At 42.5% G+C, this 24,718-nt stretch overlaps 2 protein-coding genes across 4 annotated transcripts; one reads left to right on the top strand and one right to left on the bottom strand.

The window, feature by feature from the left end:
- The first annotated feature begins 1,860 nt into the window (after positions 1–1,860).
- On the top strand, positions 1,861–4,617 carry ptger4c (prostaglandin E receptor 4 (subtype EP4) c). The gene is made up of 2 exons (XM_027031239.3): positions 1,861–3,262; positions 3,354–4,617. The coding sequence occupies exons 1-2, from the start codon at positions 2,417–2,419 to the stop codon at positions 3,975–3,977; spliced, it is 1,470 nt and encodes a 489-aa protein (XP_026887040.2). The 5' UTR covers positions 1,861–2,416; the 3' UTR covers positions 3,978–4,617.
- A 2,325-nt stretch (positions 4,618–6,942) lies between these two features.
- On the bottom strand, positions 6,943–20,285 carry LOC113591465 (artemin b). 3 transcript variants are annotated; one of them, XM_081722437.1, is made up of 4 exons: positions 20,125–20,285; positions 9,521–9,615; positions 9,030–9,219; positions 6,943–8,872 (listed from the first exon to the last, which is right to left on the bottom strand). In XM_081722437.1, exons 1-4 carry the CDS (start codon positions 20,201–20,203, stop codon positions 8,415–8,417), a joined length of 822 nt encoding a protein of 273 aa, XP_081578563.1. In that variant the 5' UTR covers positions 20,204–20,285; the 3' UTR covers positions 6,943–8,414. The 3 variants fall into 3 exon arrangements, with proteins under 3 accessions (XP_081578563.1, XP_026887767.2, XP_081578564.1); XM_027031966.3 differs by having other exon boundaries at positions 6,943–8,869; XM_081722438.1 differs by lacking the exon at positions 20,125–20,285 and adding an exon at positions 12,737–18,254.
- Between the last annotated feature and the right edge of the window lie 4,433 nt (positions 20,286–24,718).

Below are 24,718 nucleotides of genomic sequence, written 5' to 3'. Positions count from 1 at the left end.
AACCATTCAGCCACTATGATAACTGGATTTAATGTCTGCCTTTGTGGCGGTCTTTGACTGTGCCATTGTCAGGAGATTAAATCTGCATTATTATTTCAGCACTGTATTATGAAATTGGCCATCTCATGATATTGCCTGTATTGTGATACTAGCCGCGTGTCCTCGAGTCAAAAGTGGACACGGAAAAGATGAATGAAAAGAAATGGTTTAAAAAAATAAAATAAAAAAAAGCCACTGAGCATCAGTTCTGAGTCAAACAACGCGCTCCAGACGAAGGCCACGTGTGCCACATGGGAAAGTTTCGGAACGTCAAGTTTCGGCAACGTTCTGGTCTGCAACTCAGTTTGGGACTGTAAGCCAATAAGATTGCTTTAAGAACAAAAACAATGGTTAGGTTACCTAGCTTTTAATGCTCCTACGCATGACTGGCAGAATGCTGGTAGGGCATACAGCAGAAGGAACTCTGTTTGTTTCACCAGACACCCAAGCCAATGACGCCTTTGCTTCTGTCACGCTTTAGTCTTAATCAGAGCCTCAACACCAAACATATAAAAGATTCATATTAAACTACTGTATGTGTTGTTTTACAAAAGCTAGTAGACAGGACCTCACGTGTGTTTTGTTAATGTCCGGCTATGAATAGTCTATAGTCAGAAGTTCTTTTTTTGCGGTTTCTCCAACCATATTCCTCTCTCATCTCTTTGGTTTGTGTGATCCCTGGGCATAAAACGCCAGCAGGGCAGGGCCGTAACCAGGATGACAATTTTAGTGAGGTCTGTGCTATAGAAATGTGTCTTCACATAAAGTAGTAAAATAGACTGCAGGGCTATCCATCTATTTTCTGTTCACATTTTTTACATATACATCACTTTATTCATTCACAAGCTCTTATAGCCTTTATGCAAACAACTTTGGCTTGATTTTACTTAGGTAGCCTAATTATTTTCGCTTTGATTTGCTAAATAATCATTTACTGAACTTTAGCTATTTGTCAAAAATATATTATCTGAAAGACACACTGAAACCTACACTTACAAAAATCTACAGGCCTACATTCATATAGGTTTTGTTGTTATATTCATATTTTAGTTTATACCAACTACCTTATAGGCTACCTGTGTTATTTTGTCTACACCTCCCAGAGTTTCTCTCTTTCTCTGCATTAGCTGGCGCCTCTTACAGTTAATCGTCTGAAAAGGACATTTTGAGTGGTAAATTGTATGGTATTGGGCTGTTCTAGTTGAGCAACTAAGTGTGACAGCCAAATTCATGACCATTGCCAGCTGCACTGTAGTCAGTTGATAACAAATCATGTCTCTGCTGGACTTATGTTTTGTGATGCATGCTTTTACACAATGCTACACTCCGTCAATACATTATCAGAACTTCACTTTTTCCACATTCAGTTTTATAATTAAAGCTATGAGGTTGGAAAAACTTCGAAACTACCAAGGTCCAGACCTCGTGTTCTGCTAGCTAGTTATGGGCTTGAGTATAAGAAACTCTTGCTTCCAGTAACTTTGTCTATTAACTTTCATCTATTTGTCTATGCTAGCCACATACAAAACATAGAATTATTATTATGAACTATTCAACTGCAACTTCAAATTTATGTGCAAGATCTGTCTTTTCAAATAAGCAGAGACTGCACTCAACTACAGTATATTTAACAGGCTTTCATACATACATCAGTCTTATGACAACAAAGGAGACTGAATCCTTAGGCTATCTGTAAAGAAGCTTGAATATGGGGTTTATCATAAAAGATCATTGGGTAAAAACGAACTGAATTCTAGATATATATTCCTTGCTAATTAATTATTATCTAGATTGCATATGAAGATACCCAATAAGATTGCATATGAAGATACCCAATACCCAATTCTGAATTACTAGTGATCTCGGCAGAGGTTTTCATATACAGAAAAAAAAGAAAAGATAGGTAAATTATTATCACTGTGAAACCATGATTCACATGCTATATGTATGGAAGGCACTATTATTGCTTGCCACTTTTGCCTTTCAATTGTATTTCAAAAGCGAACCATACATCCAGAGAATGCCTTGCAGTTCTTGGCGTCAGGATGCACTGCTGACATCAGAGGGTTAGATGTGCGTGAACAGAAGGGGAGGAGGGCACCACGAGGCAACGCTTATATCTACGCCGTGCTACCTGGATAGCAGAACAAGGCCACGACTCGTCAGAGCTGCTTGGTGACAGGAAATAAATAAATAAATAAACAAAACGTTTGTTGTAACAATGTTTTCATTTCGATTCGGTGCAAAAAGTGCTACTTTTTTACTGACTTCAGGCAAGAGGAGCCAGGCAGCGTATTAAAAGCTACCGGGGGAGACTTTAACTATATTGTTGTCTTTGTAATTATACTGAAAGCCTTTGTCAGTCGCAGTTTCCGATATGAACGTTTCCGTTTTAAACGCGGACATGAACGTTTCAGAAGTTTTCCACCCGCTGACGCCGGACAACAGCTCCTCGCGTGGACTGCGCCTTGATTACCGGTCTCTCATCACCTCAGCCACGATGTTTGCCGTCGGTGTCCTCGGCAACCTCGTGGCTATCGTGGTACTCTGCATTTCCAAGAAAGAACAAAAAGAGACGACATTCTATTCTTTAGTTTGTGGCATGGCCGTCACGGATCTTTTGGGCACCTGTTTTACGAGTCCAGTTGTTATCGCTACATACATAGTAGGCAGGTGGCCAGGCGGCGCGCTGCTGTGCCATCTCTTCTCCTTTTCCATGCTGTTCTTCGGCTCTGCTGGAATGTCGATCTTGTGCACCATGTCAGTGGAACGATACTTGGCTATAAACCACGCGTACTTTTACTCCAAGCACGTGGACCGGACTATGGCACGATTTGCTCTGCTGGTCGCCTATTCTGCAAACATCGTACTGTGTGCAATGCCAAGCTTTGGGTTCGGGAAGCACGTGAAGCACTTCCCAGGAACCTGGTGTTTTCTGGACTGGCGCGCGTTGGACGCGCTCGGTGCCTCTTATTCGTTTCTTTATGCAGGATTCATGCTGGTCTTGATAGCCGTGACTGTCGTGTGCAATTTCGCCGTTTGCCGCTCCCTTGTGAGCATGAGCAAGAAGGCGCGCGTTATAAGGGCAGAAACGTCCGGGCACGCAGGTTCCAGGCGCGTGTTCTCCAAATTACCGTCGGTCACATCAGCTGCAGAGATACAGATGTTTTGGCTTTTAATTTTCATGACCATCGTGTTCCTCATTTGCTCCATCCCCCTGGTGGTGAGTACGCTACTCTGGACAGCTTTCTTATGTAGATAGCTCATTTATGCAGTCCAGTCTAAAAACGTAATGTTTTTTGTCCTATCTACAGGTGCGCATCTTTGTTAATCAGATATACGGCCCTGCTTATATAGCTGCGGGGGGACATCCGGATTATCGAAGTGATCTTCTAGCCATTCGTTTTGCTTCCTTTAACCCAATATTGGATCCATGGGTGTACATTCTGTGCAGAAAAAGTCTGTTTACTAAAGGTTGTGAGCGAATCAAGCGCACCGTTGGCCTGAGTGGATCGCATCATACGCGCCCTTTGGCTTGGGCAGGCCAGCACTCGCCGCCATCATTTGCACATAGCAACGAAACAAGTTACGTTTCGTTGCGCACAGCTACCTGTAGAAATGCCGCCGGAAAACATAGCACGGCGAACACGAAATCATATGTCGACCTAACCCTTCGCCAGACATGGGACTTTGACAGCACACTGGACAACTTCCATCCGTTCAGCGTCGAACAAAACGAAGGCAACCAGAGCGAAGTAACATCTAGTTTGAAACCGACGCCTGCCGACGCAGTTGGGTACGTTCAAGAATCACCATCGTCCTGTGCTCAGCGGACTGCCGAAAAAATGGATAGCAGAGATAGTCACCTCAACAAAACAGAGATAGTCACCTGTACGTTCAGCACACCAAGTTCCTGTCTGTCAGAAAAGTGTGTCTAAAAATGGACTTTGTACTTGGACGTCTGTTAGTTCGTATGGCATTTGTCCTTTCTTACTGTTAGCCTTTTTGTCAAAATATCTTTAATGTCAATAACGTACTTATTGTACACGTCGTAGTTTTCAGAAAGGTAAATTCTATGAATTTATATACTTTTGATATCAAACGACCCATTTATAAGGGTCAGAAAGAAGTATTTCCAATCATATAAGATTTTTTTAATACTCCATTTGTGAGTATTTAAAGATTTATTTAAGGACCTGTGGCTTGGTACTGATGTATAATGTTGGTTTTGCATGCTGGGTCATATTTCACAACTGTGAACTATGTACGGAAATTAAAAATTAAGGAATTATTGTATTATTGGTTCAGAGATATTTTATTCAGTAAGTCTCACTGGCCACGATATTTACTGATAAGTCACTTTTCGATCATCGGCAAATGTAGTAATTTGACCGGTTAAGAAGACTGACATATCTTTAAAAATGACTAATAGCGCTTGTGGGTTCTATACTTTTCCTCCCAGAGATAGTAACAACAAATACAGCCACCAGACGGCAGTACAACACAATACAATTACGTATTCATCAAACTGTTCACTAATGAAGTGGCATATCTGAACACAGTATAAACAGTGCCCTACTTATTGTTTATAGCACTTATTATTGTCTGTTATAGAGCTTATATGTGTTTTGCACTTCTAGGCATCAGCATTGATCCCTGTATTTCTACAGTATTGTAGATCATTGGTATCCTGGACTCCAACCTACTGTACTGGCTAGAGTGCATTCTATGAGTAAACGACAAGCGCTTTTTTTTTAAGTCACTCAAGATAAGAGCGTCTGCCAAATACCATAAATGTAAATGTATTAATCATTTAATCGAAACTTGATCGATGGGTTGTTGATCATTACTTTTTTTTTTTTTGCTCCCTCCGCTATAAGGTAAATACAAAATCTGTTTTCTGTTTCTCCCGCTGAACAGTATAATAGAATTTCATATCTACTTTAAAAAAATGTAAGTAAAAATAAATTAATACACACACACACACAATTGTAACGTAGTTATAATAGTAGTTGCAGTATTAGTGTTATAGGCTACGCAAGTGAAACTTTCAAAACTACAAATGTGAGAGAGACTGTAAACGTACCGAACACGTTGCAGTTATGCCGGAACTCTGATGGCTGAGTCTTTCCAGAAATAACTTCTTGAAAGTGCTGGTATGAACTTATCATCTTATACTAGTAAACAGATGTCAGTATTGTATTAATTTTTTAGTTTTTTTTATTGGTACGAAATTATTTTGAAAAGCTTTTAGAGACAGTAGTCATGATTAATATACCAGCCACATTTAACCCTAAAACCAGATGTTCTCAGAACTCCATACTAGATTGCCACAGTCATTTTGACCACAGAAGTGAAAATGTACAGAGGCACAGAGGTATTTGATGCTCTCAGAATAACTTTAACTTAAAGACAATAGAACTCCATCCCAGCTTTCTCTTCCTTGGGCTGAAGATACCATGCCGTGCTCATTTTCTGTAGGTCCAGATAATCTATCTCTATCGTACAACCCTGATGAAGATCAAATATTTTTGCATATTGGATTATCTATGATTGTATCCATATGATATTGAACGTGCCTATACTTGATTTATTTAAAAACTTTGCGTGGAGAGCTTTCCTTTATTACTCCTATTCAACTCTTTACTCTTTTCTCCCACTCTGCCATTATAGAAAAATAAACAATGCAGTCCCTTTAAACCCAGATGTTCATTCTCCATGCTTTCCTGAGAATTAATTAGAATTTCAATGTGCCAGTCTATGCTTTTGCTTTTTTGTTTAACAAGTGAAAGCCCAAAGTTTAATGCAAATGAAAATATTGATTTTGATGGACATCTTATGAAATCAAATTCTCAACAGATGAATATCTGTGCCATCATGAAGAATGTACCCACTGCCATCGGTAGGCGTGAGCTGACAGCTCCTCTCCTGAAGCCTGACAAAATGTCTTGTCAATATGCCAGTCGCAGGGAGTGCCGGCACACTATAGGAGGAGAATGCAAAATCACTGGCTCAGTGCATTACACTGGTAGGAAGAGGTCATTGCAGTTTAATCCCTGCCCAGTGCAGACTCAACCAATTACAACCAATTACATGCACCAGTGGCCTGGCACTCTACTGAGCTCTACATCCTCCTGTGTAACATAAGCAGCCCAACAGTTGTATCCTACTTTTCAACAGCTATGCACAAAATAAAACCCTGAAACAAGTGAGCAAGCAAAACCTCATGATGAATATGTGCGTTGTTCTGAGCCTGGCGGTGTGCAAATGGCATGATCATGCGGTGTGGTCTTTAGCATGAGGGTGTGAAACAACTGGCTGCTTTTCCACTTGCATCTGTTTCCAATAGCACAAAGCTGTAGAATTGTAGGAAAGACACCATCTAGTATTAATTAACCTTAACCACACAGACCAGCAGAGACAGGGGCCCTTGAGACGTGGGCAGGTTGGCCCAGGCGGGACACACTCATTAGGAGTCATATAACAGATGGAAACATTCTTTTCACTTTGGCAGACATGGGGTACTGCTAATGTGCGAAGTTTGTTTGAAGCACTGAAGCGCCGGTCTCTACTGTAATGACAGTTATTATCCTCATAGACTGCTGCGGGTTTTTCGAATGCAAACGCAAGCCATCACAAAAACCCTCTTGCACAACATCCTGTTATCCTTTCCAGTTTGACTCTGTCTGAATGCAGCTTCTCTTCATAAAGTCCAAGATGAATGGGCATGACAAAGAAGGCAAGGCAAAAAAAAAAAACAGAATCCAGAAATATCGGCAGAGCCAAATCACATTTCAGAATGTTTATCTTTTAACCTTTCCTGTTTATGACTTACTAACATTAACTGAAACCAAAAGTACAAAGAGAATCATCACTCGTTTTATGTAAAAATGGCTTTATTTCTACACAAGAAATATGATTGTACAAAAATAAAGGATAATAATAATAAAAAAATAATAATATTATTATTATTAATAATAATAATAATAATAACTAACAATAATTTGTTGCAAATACTGTGGAAACACAATTAAAAGTATACTATAACTACTATACATTTTAGTTACTGAGTATTTTCCCAAGAGCAGCTTTTCTTAAGTGGAGAGTACATAACACCAAGGCCATTGTGGGACTTTCAGTTTGGCTGATGCTGTATTCAGACTAATTGTCATGGTGACAAGGAAAAAAAAGAAAAAGAATTCTGACTTTTGTTAGCACTTAGAGCATGTACTCTGTGAACTCTTCACATCTGGTCAATAATAATAATAAGGGTTCTTTCCTGAAACAGTTTCGGAGTTTTTTCCCCCTGACGCTGACACCCAGGCCTTGCTGTTTCAAGACAGAATGAGGTGAGTGTGAAGCATGTTAAACGGATTACTCACATCAATAAATATGGTTCAAAGGATCAATTTTAATATACAAGAATAAATAAATAACTTAGATGAAAAAAAATAAATATTTTTCATACAGTAAATGCTAAGAGATGCATGGCATCCATTTTGTAAAAGTAAGGTAAACAATGACAAAATGCATTGTGGTTGGCAGCTACATCAATGACTAATTACTTGTCCAATCAAATTCTAACCCATGCTGGCTTACATCACTGACCACATCAGATCATCTTCAGTAATGGGTTCAGGTGCCAGGTGTCACATTAACCCTTTGTGGACTTTTCCCTTAGTTCTCTAGACAGATTGGATTAATCTCTAATGGCACACATGAATTCCACTTTTCAGTAATATAAAATGCTTTCTTAATATAAGTAAGGTGTGGCACCAAGTCTCAATGTCAAGAGAGCCATGGATATCAATAGGTAGCAGCTAGAGGTACATGGGGCTGCTGGCTAAACGGCTTGCAGTGGTTTCATTCCTACGCTGGACTCAGGAAGTGTCATTGGAGCTGTGACATCCTCCAGTAACAAGTCATGAAGGTTTTTTTTTTATTAAGGTCTACTTTCCTTGGCAAAGTTCTCACAAGCAGTTTTTTTTTTTAACATTTTGTTTAAGCAACCCAGTGAAGCCACTGCCCAGAGCACCCAGCTCCACCAAAGAGTTTCCAAAAGATGATGTCGTGATGTCTTGCAGCCTTAGGCCAAGTCTGGCACCATGCTTTATCATTCTGCTATACAGGGCTTTGGAAATACGAAAGGCCATACGCATTCATGATGGGACCATTCATACCAGGGACCCCTAGTTCTAGACCTCCCCAGTTCTAGCCCTGTGCAGTCTTCACTGTGCATGCGTCCTGTCCTCACAGATGCCACTGCAGACACACCACAGCTCCACGTGCATTCTTACTCCCACCACACCCATGTTCCTCAGCATTGAGGTTTGGGGTGGAGCAACAGCTCCTCCTAAGCTCCTCCCAGGCCTGGCTCAACCCACACACTCGCAGTTGGCGGCCGAGACCGACTCGATGGTCCTCCACGTGGTGGTGGTGTCCATGAAAGAGACGGACTCGTAGCTTGTGGGCCGGCAGCAGGGGTGGCCACTGACCTTGCGGGCTGTGCGCTTAGGCAGGCTGCCGTTGGCCAGCAGGGAGCGCAGCGCCGCATCGTAGTTGCCCCGCGAGCCCTGGCACGAGCCCACGCAGAACTTGAAGAGTACGATCTCATCTGAATCATAGCCCATGCCTAGGTCACGCACACGCATCTCCCGCCTCTCCAGCCGGCAGTCCCGCACGCTCTGGCCTGGCCTCTCGCCTGACTTCTCTTTCTTCTTCTTCTTTTTCTTCCTGCGCGAGCCCTTGGCCTGGGCGTCGGAGGCCTCGGAGGAACGTGCTGAGCGCTCCCACCGTGCCGGCCGCTCCTCCTCCACGGGAACAGAAGGTTCTGCTCCAGAGAAAGCAACAAAGGGGTGAGAACGTTACTTTAACCCAAACTTTCCATACAGATATCCCTTTATAGGGCTGTATTATTTTATTATATAGTTATGTATTATTACATTATAACTGGGAAACCCCTACAACATCATCATTTTTAGCAAACTCACCAAATAGGCCATGCCATGGTGAGTGGCTGTCTCCATCTCCTATCTCCTCCTCTTCCTGGGGCAGCGTGTCAAAAGGCTGCTCTGACAGCATGGCACTGACTAAACCCACTGCATTCTGGGGATCTTCCCTAAAGCCAGGCCTGTTTCCCACCACTAGGGGCAGCAGAGACACAAGCAGCCATGCAACCATCTGTAGACATAAAGAAGGACTAATTGGCAAGTGCTTTGAACACTACAGCAACATTAGGAGGCTGGAATATTTTTATTACAGGCGCTCAGTTTAATATTTACGGTATTCTGCTGCAGATCTTATGCAAAGCAACTTACAACTACGACTGAATACAACTTGAGGGTTAAGGGCCTTGCACAGTGGGTCAACAGGGACAGTTAGGCAACAGTGGGGCTTAAACTCACAACGTTCTGTTTAGTAGTAGAGTGCCTCAACCACTGAGCTAATACAGCTGGTGTGTAGCTGGTCAGTTTATGTCTACCTTCCAGTTTCTTCTTTGAAACGGAGCATCTGTGGTTGCTGACGACACGGTGGCCGCCTCTCGACCGGGCTGCGCTGTCCTCCACCATTTCCCACCTGCTCAGAGAGAACAATACGCATTCTGTTACCCCTCCTGTCACACAGAGCCAGCTTGATGAGTGAGACGTAGGTGACGTGCACACGTGTTTGTGCGTCTGTGAGCAAGAGCGTCGCATTAATCGCAGGCACAATGGCTTTGGGAAAAAAAAACGTGCTTATCACTGCCGCCGGGCAGGGGGTGCCGGGTGCGACGCTGGTGTGCGGCCAGTGCCGACATGCCTGCGGACAAAAGCTACGGCGCTAAAAAAGAGCAGTGCATCGGATAAACAGCCAGAGGGGAAAAACCCGTCAAAGGCATTCTCGACTCGGTGGGACGAGGCCTCGGGTCTTAGGTGGTGTATTCTAAACCACAGAGATGTAACGTGGCTGATAAGGGACCTCAGTCCTGCAGATGTTTATTGACTCAGTGCGGCGGGTGACAGAGTAACCTTGGGCTGATTCATATCAGGGCAGGGGAGCGATGGTGGTGTGGCTCTCCCAGCAGCAGTCGCACGGAGGAGCGCTGCCAGTGACTGACAAGGACTGGCCGAATGTTTACTAGCCACAATGAATCATGGGTAACTGAGCAAAGCAGGTCATGCTTGCACTCTGAATGATTTTATTTGCTTCCAGCCTGCGCAAGGTTGACAGGAAAAGATAGATCCAGGCCTTCTGTCTTTTCCTGGTGGGGGACAGTGTTTTAAAGATTAGACTGTCACAGATGACAGATTGCAGCAAACAGGTTGATGTTTTATGCGTTTCCTGACATATTCATAAGTGTAAAGCTAAAACTGTTCTCAAATCAGTTCTTTGTTTGTTTGTTTTTTGTTTTTGTTTTTTTGTTTTTTGCAGTAGCACTTGCCGTCCAGCAGGAGGCAGTGTAATTATGGGTTAAAGCACTCCTGTGTCTCTGCAGTTCATGGCCTAACTCAGCACGCAAATTGTAAGTGGTCAGGATACTGCAACACACAAGAACACTGTTGTATACAATACTTACTGAAAAATAATTACATACATGTTCAGTCATTTGGCAGATGGGCAACTTTCAAGAAATGGAACAGTAAAATGGACGGTCATAAAAATTAACCATTTCATTTACCACTATTTCACTGCGAGTTATACTGTGTATTACTATGTATATGACAAATAAACCAAACTTGAACTTGAAATTATAACCTGCTATATTTTTTTACCTTAAAAACCATACTTGTCCTGCTTTGATCAATAAATGCTTCAGAATATTTTTAACAGAAAAATAAGAACAACCCATGCTTTATATATGGCAAAGGAAAACTTTCTAGAAAGTGGATTAGTGCATCTGCATGCCAAAAATTATACATACTTTACATTGCTTTAAAATGTAAAATCAGATCATTAAAATGTAAAATCAGAGAATTCATCTGATTAATCTTCCTTTCTAATCAAAAGATGATGACACCAGTTTAACACTAAAAAACATAGTACATAAAAACTTATCTATCAATCCTTAGGATGTTTGAAACATTTGCAGTCCTAAATGTCTTGCACTGTGTCTCTTAGATAGTCATTCACAGTATATAAGAGCTGCTGGGAGGACTATGTACCTTGAACAAATGAAAGCAGTCCTGTTTTTGACTGCCCTAGGACATATTTGTGCCGTCCCTGGAATACCCGTCCAGCAGTTGGACATAATGTCAGAACCAGACTCTAAGAGGGAAATATTTCCATTGGTTCTATAAACACAGACTCTAATGCATTTCTGCTCTTATGTATTGTACACAAGCATGAATCTGTGGGACGGTTTGTGTGCCAAGATTTTCAAAGATTCCACGGAGCTGAACACACTCTAGACAGCATGCCTACATATAGCACATTACATAAACACCCTTAAACAGCTATAATTGCTTCGATCACCAGTGTTAAAAATAGTCGATATCTGCACATTTGCAGATGCCCTCTGTGTACAGGTGTACCTCGAGGGAAAACTGGAAGCTGTGGGTCTGGCCGCAGCGCAAAGTTCTTGAGTCAGGCAGCCAACCCAGCCAGGTTGGACCATTCTTTGCTCTGTCAGCTCTCTCACAGTGATATGCAAAAGCAAACAAACAAATCCTGAATAAAGAATCCCAGAAAACAAAATGCATCCATAAACTTGGTTTGCTAGGATCCTGTGACTTATTCCATGTCTATGTGTAATCCCCAACTCCAACACTCACACACTCTCAAACTCACACACACACACACACACACACACACACACACACATACACCACTTCTGTCTCCCTGGGCTTCCTCTAGGCTGCATTCACATGCTGACAAGCTGGCCAAAGGTTACGATGAGAGAAGCATCTGCTTCCCAAACACACTGCTGGGTGTCTGTAATCGGCTAGCAGTATGCTTTATGAGACAACAAATTCCCTTTGGTGCAGTGAATTACTGACTGTCTCATTAACGCCTAAGCACTGTAGTGAATGTGTATGGAAGACAGATATCACTTCCTGAATATGAAAACAGTGTCTGGTGATTTGTACATTCTCTGCCATGATAAAACAGAGTTAAACACAGAGTTTCCTTAGCTATTAATGGTGTATGGTGTATTACACAGCACTATATTAAATTAACTGATCCTTCTTTGGGTATTGATGAAATTGATGTATTATTTATATATATATATATATATATATATATATATATATACATACACAAGACAGAGATTTTGTAGTTTTATGTGTCTCAGGATAAAAACTTCCATTATAACATTATGACAGTCTCAGGTGATATTATGCTAATATTTTTAAACCATAAATCACATCCTTGCTTGTAAGCATGCAAAAACAGTGGGTATATCACCCTATCAGAGGCCTCTCTGGTCGCACACTTATGAACCAAAACCATATGGGTGTGAAGAACACTGGTTTGCGGGATTGAAATGTGAAGTGTCTCTCTCTCTCTCTCTCTCTCTCTCTCTCTCTCTCTCTCTCTCTCTCTCTCTCTCTCTCTCTGTCACACACACACACACAAAAGCAACAGAGTGACAGAAGCTTTGTCCAGCAGCCCTGGAGCCACCACTTCATTCTCTCCTAAACCAAGGTTAGTTCCCCCCCCCCCCCCCTTTTCAGGTCCAGCACTACTAGTGTCGGTGCAGCTGGCTGTGTTTAACCACCTTTCATGGCGTCTGTACGGGCCCACGCCTCCACTCCTCCCACATCAGAGCTTGCTCTCCCGAGTGCCCGGAGGTGCCCGTGGGGGCCCTGGCCGGGCAGCCGGGGTCCTGAGGAGCTCCAGAGCGAGCAGTGCTGATGGGCCTTGGTGCTGGCGAGCTGTGATTAAAGACACACTGATTGACTGACTCTAGTGGTTCCCTCTGCCCTCAGGCGCACGCCTGCCACCTGAAGCAGGGCCTCCGCGCATCCGGGCTCAAAACCCCCACGCCAGGACAACGCACACAAATCAGGGGTGAGCACTGGTCACCACTAGCTTGGTATGGTCAATCGCGCATGAAGGTTCACAGGTGCGTAAAATAAATATAGAAATAAATATACAAATAACTACAATAAATTGCTGGCTTACCCAACCAGCCAACCCAAAATGCAACCAGGAGGCTTATTTGCAGGTCCGATTACCGCATCTGGGCTTTAGCAGCGAAAGGAGAGAGTGCTGCATTCTTTCACTGTCTATTCCAACATGCCCCTCCAACACCACCCCTCATCCCCCATGCCCCCAACCCAACACCACCACCACCACCACTGGACCACAGCCATTAGAGGTGTTTCATGTGCCAGGTCTACCTGTCAGCGATGATGAGGTGTCTTGGAGCAGCCTGAGCGCTTTAAATCAGTGAGTGCAATAAAAGCCACCTGGTGGGGAGAGCTCGGGCTATGTGATCGCTGCCAGACATGCTTTTATCTGAGGGTGTGAACTCCGGCCTGTACAGGACTGAGTTGAGTAATATATTTGCCGTGTCACTGTCTGCCTGTTCCCCAAGTTCATCACTTTCAGTTCTGAACCTGATAGGACAGGGGCTCCCACGCTGAGGTTACCCTGCAAAAAAGTAGCAAGCTTGCGATGGTTAGAACTCTCATCTTTCTCATAGGTTCCTCCCTCTGTTGTATAAATTACTGACTGACTCAGTCAGGGGAAGGGGTGTCTGTATTCTGAGCGCATGTAGACATCTTAGATGTTTATACTTACATGCTATAGTGCTCGAATTCTCGCCCAGTCACATCTTGGCTGCGACGAGCGTGAAATCAGAGCATAAAATTTAATAATCCTTCACAGGAGAAGGCAGGATCTCATTACTGTCAGACACTACTTGAGTGTCTCAGAAAGCTGCCAGAAAGATGATTTCTGCAAAAGCTGGATTTATCTCTCTAAATCCAACAGGCCCCTATTTCCTGGATTAGTCACGAAAGAAGAAATGACTATATTTATCATATCTTTTAACAGACAGTAAAGACAGCTGGTCATAAACTGGCCTGTAAGAGTGACAGTGTCCTGCATGCAGGCTTGTATAGACTGAGAAAGGGACAGCCTGAATACCCTACCTAACAATTTCCCTCATATGATTGATTTCATTTGTTCCTTTCTTTTTCCACCAATCAAAAAAGAGCTTTGACCTGATATTTCTGACACCTATGCCAAACGAACCCAGCAACCAGCCATGCTGTTCCACAAAGGGAATCTCATCCAAGCTCGTATATGTCAGGTCCCAGCACACTAGCAGTGCCACAGGGAGCGGCGGCAGCACAGGCTGTGGCCTGGGTGATACCGGGCAGGTCGGGCAGACTTCGTTTTCCGGCTACTCAAACGCAGCAGCCAGTGTTTGCATTCCGTCCGTGGCTGCGCCTTCGTGCGCATGCCTAGCCAACCACTTCCTCTTCTGGCTGTAAGCTTGACTGCGCTGTAGCTCGCACAGCACAAAGAAAGACCACAACAGCACACACATATACACACACATATGACATATACACACACATATGACACATGCACGAACATGCACCCACACATACACATATGTGCACACACAGGTAAACGACAACACAGACACATACACATAGACAAGAATGCACACACAGAAACACTCATAGCTTAGCATTGCCATGTGATTAGCAGTAGCAAAAACTTGCAGATTGGAAATACAATATACATATATGCACAATAAAATATGGGACAGACAATTGAAAAAAAAAAAAAATTAATTAGTAATTAACATTGCTTTGTGGGTAGATTTCAGAATCTCCATTTTTGCTACTAAACCTGGAAAATGGGATTAAATTAGGGGGACCATATTTTGATATGGATATGGGTTGGGGATATATATACATAACCACTTTTAACAAATTTGTTTATTAGACTCACTTACAGGACCAATAAGAATTGTCTTTATAGCCAGATAATCTTACTCCTCTCCATTCATCTGTTCCTTATAAATAAAATGATTTAAAAATATATATATACATCATAGAATAATTGAAAATTAGTTGCCATAAGCACCCGCTACTTTACTAGACATGTTTCAGTAGTTCTGATGTACCCAGGTATATCCTGAAAATCTAATACAGATTTCCACACAAACTCTGACCACTTCCCATGTCTAATTATCTCAGATTTGATTTTAATCTCTGCTTCATTAGATTTACAAGTCTAAGTGTAGGTGGTGATGTGTGAGCATAAGGAGAGAAAAGGGTTTTTGTCACATACATGCTGTTCACAAACAGAATGGACATTACAAAACACAAGCCCAACCCTCAGAGCATCACCATCAGCTCTGTGTTTGGGTATTTTTAGGCCTTGTTAAAGCTCCATACAGAAGATCCCATAGAAAGTAAACTTCGTGTATCCTCTCTGGGCATACACTTCTGTGGAGCAGCTACACACACAAGATGAGAAGCAGTCTGACCAGTGGTTGTGCGTAGGGCATGTACATGACCGACCAATTGTGGCGTGTGAGAAGGCGGGACCTATAAAGAATGGTCAAAGCAATGCAAAAACAGCCGCACAGTGAATGGCGACAGTACAAAGTAAATGCCAACATGAAAGGGAAGCCAAATCCCGGACATTTCAGGCCTCTGAGAAATCCTGACAGATTTTTTTGGTCCCAAAAAGAGGACAGTCTGGGGAAAAACAGGCTGGTTACCCTATGTTAAACAAGCATGAAGAGCACTTATTTCAAACAAAATCAACCTAAAACCGACAGTTCAGAAAACATTCTACTCTATTTTAAACCGTGAATAATAAAGAAAAAGCCTTTCCAAATCTGGAAGTCATTATTGATCACATTTGTTCAAGTCTGATATTACAATCACATTCTTTAAAATGAGAGGCTTTCAACTCTGAGAACACTGATGATCACTGCTGATTTCGCCTCGATCACAAGGCATCACAACACCTGTAACTGTACCATCTGAAAGATAACAGTAACAACCCGCAGAATTTAAAAAAGAGCAAGCAAGCTGCATAAATACCACATGCTCCGCAGCCACGTGACTACGATGGCTGTTAGAAAGCCATCACTGAAAGGGGAATTCGTCTTTCAGCTGTCGAACCAATAGGAGACCTCGAGTTACATCCTCATTGTGGGCCCATGGTACCCCAGCTTGTCATCTTCACACGCCATGACAAACGCAAATGCTGCGATTCAGTCATTCAAACTGCATATCTCGGCTATGGCCCTTCTTCCTCCGAGTCCCATCCCAAGCAAACAGTTTTAACTGCCCTCCTCTGCATCTAGAAGTCTTTCTTTCGTTTCCTGCGATAACCAAATACAGCCATGATTAAATGCTTTTCAGAAGGGAGTGACAGAAAGGGTACACTCGGGTGAGCAAGTCCTTAAATGGCAATAAATTAAGGGGGAGAGAGAGGGGCAACAGAGAAGATAGTACTTCACTCCAGAGGATTCGTCTGAATGGTTGCAGAGACTTTGAAAGAAAGAAAGGCAGAGGGTGAGAGACACAACAAGGCAAACAGAAAGAAAGAGAACTAGAAAGAGAGAGAGAGAGCTGCAGCAGTCTATAAAATTAATCCTAAAAGTAGTTATCACAGATATTAAAGGAAAAAAAAGAAAATGCACTTTAATTTGTCATTTTTCAACATCCAGTGCTAAAGAAACTCAGCATGCAGTTAGTGAGGCAGAAGCTAATTTGGCCACCTAAAACGTGGAGCAACACAATTTGAACACAGTTTAGTAGGCTTCAGCCAACATCTTCTTTGGGACCAAATACACAAGCACATTCTCACATCCAATGTATTTATTTTACATTTCCTAATGAACCATCAGGTAATTACTTCAACCAGGTCTCCTCTCAGACCACCTCATCCTCACACAGCCTCGTACTGTAGCTGAGGTCTCATTTGTTCAAATTAAGTTTGGGGAGAATGGGGGGGGGGCAGCCATTAGTACGTCTGGATGAACAAACGACATTCAAAGCGTTTCCATGTCACCCCAGTTCAGCCCCAGACGGCCTTCGAGTAATGACCTGGCCGGCCTTTTCAAAGGGACCGACGACACCATGATTAATGCATCTGACCCGGCAATTTCAGAAGAATACAGCTTATTGTATTAAAGCACTGCTTCCAGCCACAAACACTGGCGTACAAGCCTACTTAACATTCTTTAACAAAAAAAAAGAAAAAAGAAAAAAGGGGAAAAAAGCTTTAGTGGGAGATGATTTGATAAAGAGAAAAGTCAATATCCTTCATCAGCTCGGCCTGCGTCTGTAACGATCTGAAGGGGTGCAGAGCGGGAACCGCGAAAAGATTGGAGCAGCCGACTTCGGTGTCCGAACCAAACACGACCCCGTTTGCCTTTTGAATGATTTTTTTTCCCTTACCAGAGAGCAGTAAAAAGGAGCTCTGTTGGATTCCATGTGATCGGAAGACAGGTGGCAGCGGTGTGGCCCATTGCGGCGCTGATGCTCGAGTGAGCCCGGGGTTGGCGTGCCCCGGGGCCTCCACACCACGCTCTCGCTCTTACTCCGCCTGCAGGCCATGCCCCAATCAGGGCAAATTACACGGCAGTGTCAGAGGCTAAGCTTACAGGGACAATTTGTGGCTACAACTGGGCTGGAGCGCCAATTACACCGCGTTCCGAAGTCGGCAGCGGAATAGGAAAAGGAGGGGAAGAGGGGAGGTGGGGAGATGGACAGGAATATATCAACATGAATGAGTCAAGCGCTCTCTCTCTCTCTCTCTCTCTCCCCACACAAGGGGGAGGAAGTCAATTTCAACTTTTTAAGCAGAACATCTGTTGCGCCAGTTTCCTACCCCAAAAATTTACCCTTCTAATGGTTGCGCGAAAAAGGGCTTGGTAGGCCAGCGAAGAGGAAAATCACCCCTGCCTCCATTCAGGCATGTTGTGCCCAGTCTGGTCAGCAGTATCAAAGCACGAAAGATCAGCACAGTGACACCCATGTCTCCATCTATGGCTCCTTTGGCGACTCAAACAGACGCCTCTTAGTTGGCTCAAGGGCACTTATACTGACCCTTCCCTGAGGTTGGAGCCTAGGTCAACTAAAGCCAGACCGCATACTTTTTAAGGAAGGGTTACAGAAGACTGTGAGTCATATTTCTTCTCTTGCACACACTCATAGATACAACTTTCGCTTTCAGTCATAGATGCAACTGCTATTTCTATGTCCACACAGGCATGTACCAGTGCAGACTGAATGCCTTTTATACACTGTGAGTATAATGCTGCACTCTAAATTTTCTAAATGTAAATGCAGCACAACTGAGTGCAACTGGTCCTGAGACAATTTTTGTGGCATTATCGGGCCAAAATATCAATCAATACATGAAATTGATCCAATAATGATATAGTATATTTAAGTAATTATTGAGTGCTCCAGATGGTACCAATATTTGTGTACATCTTTACACATACACACACAGACCCTTTCTCTCATATCCTTTCACCATAACATGCCAATTAAACAGGCCTCGGACAGGTTTATGTGCTCTGATCATGCACTACAAGTCAAATCTCACAGATTTAGGAGGACTGTTACACTGCTCAAATTTTCCCCCTTTTCCTATTACACTTCTGTTCTTCATCTTGGAGATGTTCTTCTGAACACAAGATGAAGAACATTCATGTGCTGGTGTCCACTACGCAACATTCAGAAATAAATCCCAGTAGAGGTGTGAGACAGGCCTGTCAGAGACAAAACACACAAACAAATAAATCTCAGTAGAGGTGTGAGACAGGTCTGTCAGAGTCAAAACACACAAACAAATAAATCCCAGTAGAGGTGTGAGACAGGTCTGTCAGAGACAAAACACACAAACAAATAAATCCCAGTAGAGGTGTGAGACAGATCTGTCAGAGACAAAACACACAAACAAATAAATCCCAGTAGAGGTGTGAGACAGATCTGTCAGAGACAAAACACACAAACAAATAAATCCCAGTAGAGGTGTGAGACAGATCTGTCAGAGACAAACACACACAATTGTCTCTTTAGCACAAAGGAATATGGAATAGTGTGGGGATGGGTGCTGTTACTGTGTAACATCCACAAAATGAAACCCCTTATCAGCTGTTGGAAGAGAACCAAAGAAACACGCTTGACATCCAGAGTAGAATAAACATGGACTTGGAAGTCCTGAAGGAGTTCCTGACAGGCAGGACATTGTCACCGCTCTCCTGAACTCCTGTGAATGCACTGCAGCCCAGATTCAGACATATAGGTGGGAATGTGTGGTCCATATCACTGCAGCCTCAGCGGGCCTTTACAGTGAAGATATGCACATTTGAACAAACTGCTCTGCAGCTGTTTTATGTGCTCAGATCAACCTTTCTAACATCCATATTAGGCTAATTGCAAAATTTGGTTTATGTTTTTGTTACAGCAATAAATTATCATAAATGTTATACCACATGCATAAAGGAGAAGCCAGAAATGAATTTAAATATTCCAAGCTCTGTAATATTGGAAATGCCAGTTATTGATTTTTTTGTTTGTTTTTTTCTGGTAAGGGTCAACATTTTTAGTACTTACAATAAAAAATATTTAGCTTATCAATGCATAAAGCGACCAGTCGAGGAAATGTAAAAACACTCATAACCGTAAAAAACAACCTGTCCGCTTTCAATAATCTCTGCCTGTCAAATGGAGATTATTGTTACCCCAAAGGAAACGTCGCGTGCCTTCAACATTACTTTTTTTTTTTTTTTACTAGTTTTCATTTTGACATTCTTAAGCAATGTGTTATATCTTACAGGCGTCAAGGAACCTACAAAGGTAAAATGAATCAGACCTCCAGCTCTAATTGTCGGATGTATAACATCACCCAGCAGACACCGGAGTGACAAATAAAGCCGAAATGATTAAATCGCCACACGCGCTTGTTGGCGCGCGCGCGGGGAAACTGTTGAATTTAATTGCAGACTTGCACAGGTACACCAACAGCTGGCATAAGGTAAAGTGTTGCCTCATACACAAATCAGCGAATTCATATAAATAGATAGAATCTGGCGAAAAACATTTACATGAAGTAACAAAAATTAAGAGATAACGAAACTATGGAATTAATGACATTTAAGCACGTTACCGAATATCCCGTGCGCGCTGGTTAACCCCGTGTGTGCGAATTCCTTATAGCCTCGAGATCCTCTTCGGTATCTTGGCATGTCTTGGAGGTAAAAGTCCGTGTGTTCACCTTCAAAGGAACATAATTTTTAAGCAATTATATTTCTCAAGTGTAGGCTTTGCCCTGCGCTAAAGCAAGAGCCAAACTCTTCTAAGCCTTTAAAGTGAAGTAATACTGGGAAGCACCTCCCTCTGTGGTCATGCCTCTCTCGGGTTAGGCTATCCCATTTCAGAAAATATCCGATTAAACTAACAACAACAACAACAACAACAACAATAATGTTTATTTCTAGTGACCTCGAAGATGCAGTTAATAAATCAATACTCCCATCATGAAAAACTGTCTACATTCGAGCTTATTAACCCCTAATTAAAACGTGTCACTGTGAATTCCTGAACATTAATATTATTATTATACGATAATACAAAATCATTTCTTCAAAAGGTTACTGACAGTGATTCAGAAATGTATAGGGCTAACATTCACCACAACCCCCTCCCCCATACAGTATGAGAACATTAAGATGTGAAAAATTACTCAGACAAATGAAATTAATACAAAACAATGTTCCAGACATTTCCAGATTGAAAAACATGTCAAACGCTAAAAGGACATCATCCATCCCTCCAGTTTTCCCCATTATGTCTCATAGTTTAAGCAGAACATCGCTCTCTGGAATTTCTCTCCCTGGAAGAGGAGTTTATCTGATGATGTCCTTTTTGTCCACGGAGTCTGTATGCAAGTGTGTGAGGCCATATGCTGACACTTCACCTGACAGACATCTTTTTTTACTGAAGCACAAATGTAAAACTCACATTGTAGCTGTGGTTAATGTATAAAAAGATTTGTGATATCAGGAGTATTTATGTGCAAATTGCAGACTTGCGCAAAGTTTCTCGGAGGTAATGATCTTCTAGAACTGAGCTCATGAAAGTCATGTTATGCTTGCCAAAGCCATTACGCTGATGCTTCTGAATGCTTCTGAATATCCACTAAAGAAACTCACTGTTGAGGTCCACCAACTAAGAATGCAGAGCATGACCACCAAGCAATGCACACCCCATCCCCCCAAACATGCACACTTCATTGCACATGTCTTGAGGAATGTGTGGACTGATTGATTATCCATAATAAACTGAGGGACTCTTTTTACAATTGATGATATAGGTTAGACTCACCCATGTTTCTTGGTTTCATTATACATACACTATATGTACACTATACACATGACTATTTGTCACCTTGACCAGATCTTTGAGTAATGATCTGTAGCAGTAATGAAGCCTGGTGAAACTCCAAACCTTTCGAACATGCTTCCCTAAGAGAGGTTTTTTAAAAAAATTAATCAGGGCAAGTACTGTGACCTCTCAGGAACATAAGTTCAGTGGTCATGTATTATCCCTAGCCTACTGTTTGTCATAGGGAAATGGTGTTATTTGCCATTTGACTGTTTGAATAGGTTATTTGATCCATGTGGTCATTCTACTCTAAGTAAACTACTTTAATTTCTTAGATAAATCTCCAAATTGGCTTGGTATGTTGAAAAGTGGGGAATGTTCTGCTAAGGAGGGATCATAACCCCCATATCCCATAACACACCTCTGTGGTAGCCTTGAAAAACACTCCATCCTCCACCAAGGCAAGGTACCAATTCACCACTTCCAATCATGCTTATAATGATTCCATGTTGAAACATGCTGACAAGAAACATTAATCAAACACTGACATAACCAGTGTCTGTATGCATGAAATTGCATCAGTTGTTCATGATTGCCACATTAATCAAAGTGATGACAGTATCACAGGATCAGCTGGATACATCATAAGCTTTCAGGGCATTCAGTTTCCATACGTCCTGCTCTCAAACTCACCCTTGAAGGCATTATGCCTTTGCGGCCTGCGCACAGCAACACCTCTTACATTGTTCATCTGCATCTTTTAAATTTAAAAAAAAAAAAAAAAATTCTGTCTAAGTAGGTCATTTTCAAAATATGTGCCATGAGTTACTTGGTCACCAGTAAAGTGGGGATTCCTCCAAAGCCCAGCATTCCTTGGTTCTGAGGAACACTTATGCCCACCCCAGCCTCAGTCAACATCCCTGCTGCATCTCCCCTACCCTCACACCCCCTCCTGACCCATTCCATCCACAAACGTGCACTCTCTCTGTGGCACGCCTTCCACTGCAAACAGCAGGATCCGAGCACCAAGCTTGGGCAAACACAGCCTCGCTCTCCTCCTCTAAACAAGAGAAACAGCAAGACAAATGCAGGGAGGCTCCCCAGAGCCCTATTAATAGACCAGGCCAACAATGCACGCAGCTGAGCGCGAGATGAAAGAATGCGCATCAAGTCTCATGGCAGGTGGCCATGGGTGGAGGAAACAGTAGAAAAGACAGTGTGAGTTTTCAGTTCGAAGCCATTGGCTGAGATAATGATCTGCCTTCTCTCAGGTAAAGCCCAGCAAAATTCAGCAGCTAGCAATTCAGGTTTGATTAGATAACGCCACTGAATATTTGGACCCTGTGGATTTACAAACAACTTTTTTAGAGGCAACACGGTATGTCTCTCCTGGGTGCTTTCTCCACCAACCATCTGCTGTTCAGTGCAATCCAGGTATTTTCCCCACTGAGCATTCCCACAGTGAGGAACCACGAGCGGAGCAAGCTGAGTTTGTTCATACAAAGAACACGAGAAAATCCATGTCAAGCATATTCAAAGTGTGAAAATCATGAGATGTGTCATGACGGCACTGATTAGCAGGCAGTGATGTGTCACTTGAAGCAGGCACTACAGATATTTCCTCAGTGGCAAAACACATACACCTGAACGAGAAAACAATCCAGAACCCATCCGCATGTAAACCTAGCTGCTGACGCGTCACTTCATAAGAGGTCAAAACTACACCTACTCTGACATAATGTTCAGCTGTCAGTTTGAGCGATGTATGGGCGCTTGTGTTATTGAGCAGATTTCAGGACAGCCCATGTGCAGTTTTCTGCTTAGCTACTGAGCACAGTCAGAAACAACAAGCTTGCATGCTCCTCCTGCACAGCTATGAACAATTAGGCCAGGACATACCACGGACACTTTTGGCAAGTCCACTCCTACCACTGTGTGTACTCTTGGCAGGCATCCAGTGTCTACTTTCTTGTTACACATATTGGGAGATCAGCCTTTACAAGACAGTGGTCCACCTTCTGTGCCATTGGGAAACAAATTGAACAATGCTTCATTTAAGCAAATTTTATCATTATGTCTGGACCATTTCCTGGCATCCATCAGTAATTTCAAGATGTTTGTTAAGATCAAAGGGCCTCCCTGACTACTGATCCAGAGCAGTCACACTGAGCACCTAGCCAAAAATCACTGATGGGCCTCAACCTGCTTCAAAATAATCCAACATGAATATGAAACCAATTGAAACAATGGATGGTTATGTGAAAATGGGCCAGAAATCCAGATTAGATTGCAGGTGTTGCCAAATTTCAGAAAAACTACATAATATAAAGCTGCAAACTACATACAGTTGCAGCCATACACAGATAGAACTGACACTTTGCTTGTAGTTTGTAGCATCGTCTGAACATGCTGTACCCAATGAACTTCCTGAAAATGGATCAAAAGTGATGTGCTTGGTTTAACATCACATCTAAGGCTAGAGGTTTAAAATAAATAGTACGCTGACAATACATTTATGAAGAGGAACCAAAGTCATCCAGGCACTGTGTTAATATACTTTCGACAATAGACATAGAGTTTCCGAGTCTTAGCAGGAGGAAGAGATGTGTATATCCAGATGTGAAGGACAGTCTTAAGTGGGAAAGTGTTTCCTGTTCTTCATATGTCCTGCTCACCCTTCCCATCCTCTTTGGGCTTCCTTTTTGTGCCTTTTCTCCAGGGGCTCAAACACACTATTTCGTGCCTACTTATTTTCCACTTTATTTTCTTTTATAGTCCATGCACCATGGGACATGAGGGGAAAAAAAAGACCTCTAAAAAGATCAAACACCTCACTTCACTAGAGCATTTGATGTGTTGTTTTCAACCAGCACAGTAAATGAAGAGTTAAGCAGCATCAGAACAACAATGGGGTCGATTCTGGGTAACGTGATGAAAGTTCTGGTGAAGTTGCATGACTGTCCCCCCCTCTCTCTCAGCAATTACTTGCATTGCCTTAAAGCATGTAGTTGTTTGAGGTCTAGACCATGGTAGGATAATTTAAAAATATGGCACTGTTTTGACAGAGGACACCATCTCTCACAGACGCTTGTTTGTGTACTTCAAATACGTTGCATTGACGTGGTGGTGGACATATTCAAGTCTGGGTGCCCCTTTCAGCAATCAAGTTTTAAATCAAACAGCAAGAGGTCCTGTTTCAGTGAATGGCTTGCACCATTTTCCAGAGAATAGCTAGAACAAGCTCAAACCAATGGGTTGCAACATGTGACTTAAGTGTTTGACACAATGTATACTATAAATGTATGCTTCATTCAATGACACAGCAGGATGCACAGAGTCTGAATTGTTTTTCTCAGAAGAATCTGAGCTTCTCCCAC

Source organism: Electrophorus electricus, chromosome 11 (genome assembly GCF_041902795.1).
Source record: "Electrophorus electricus isolate QZ-2024a chromosome 11, ASM4190279v1, whole genome shotgun sequence".
NCBI classification, from domain to species: Eukaryota; Metazoa; Chordata; class Actinopteri; order Gymnotiformes; family Gymnotidae; genus Electrophorus; species Electrophorus electricus.
The sequence above is the reverse complement of the archived record's forward strand: the minus strand, read 5'-3'. Positions and strand labels throughout refer to the sequence as shown.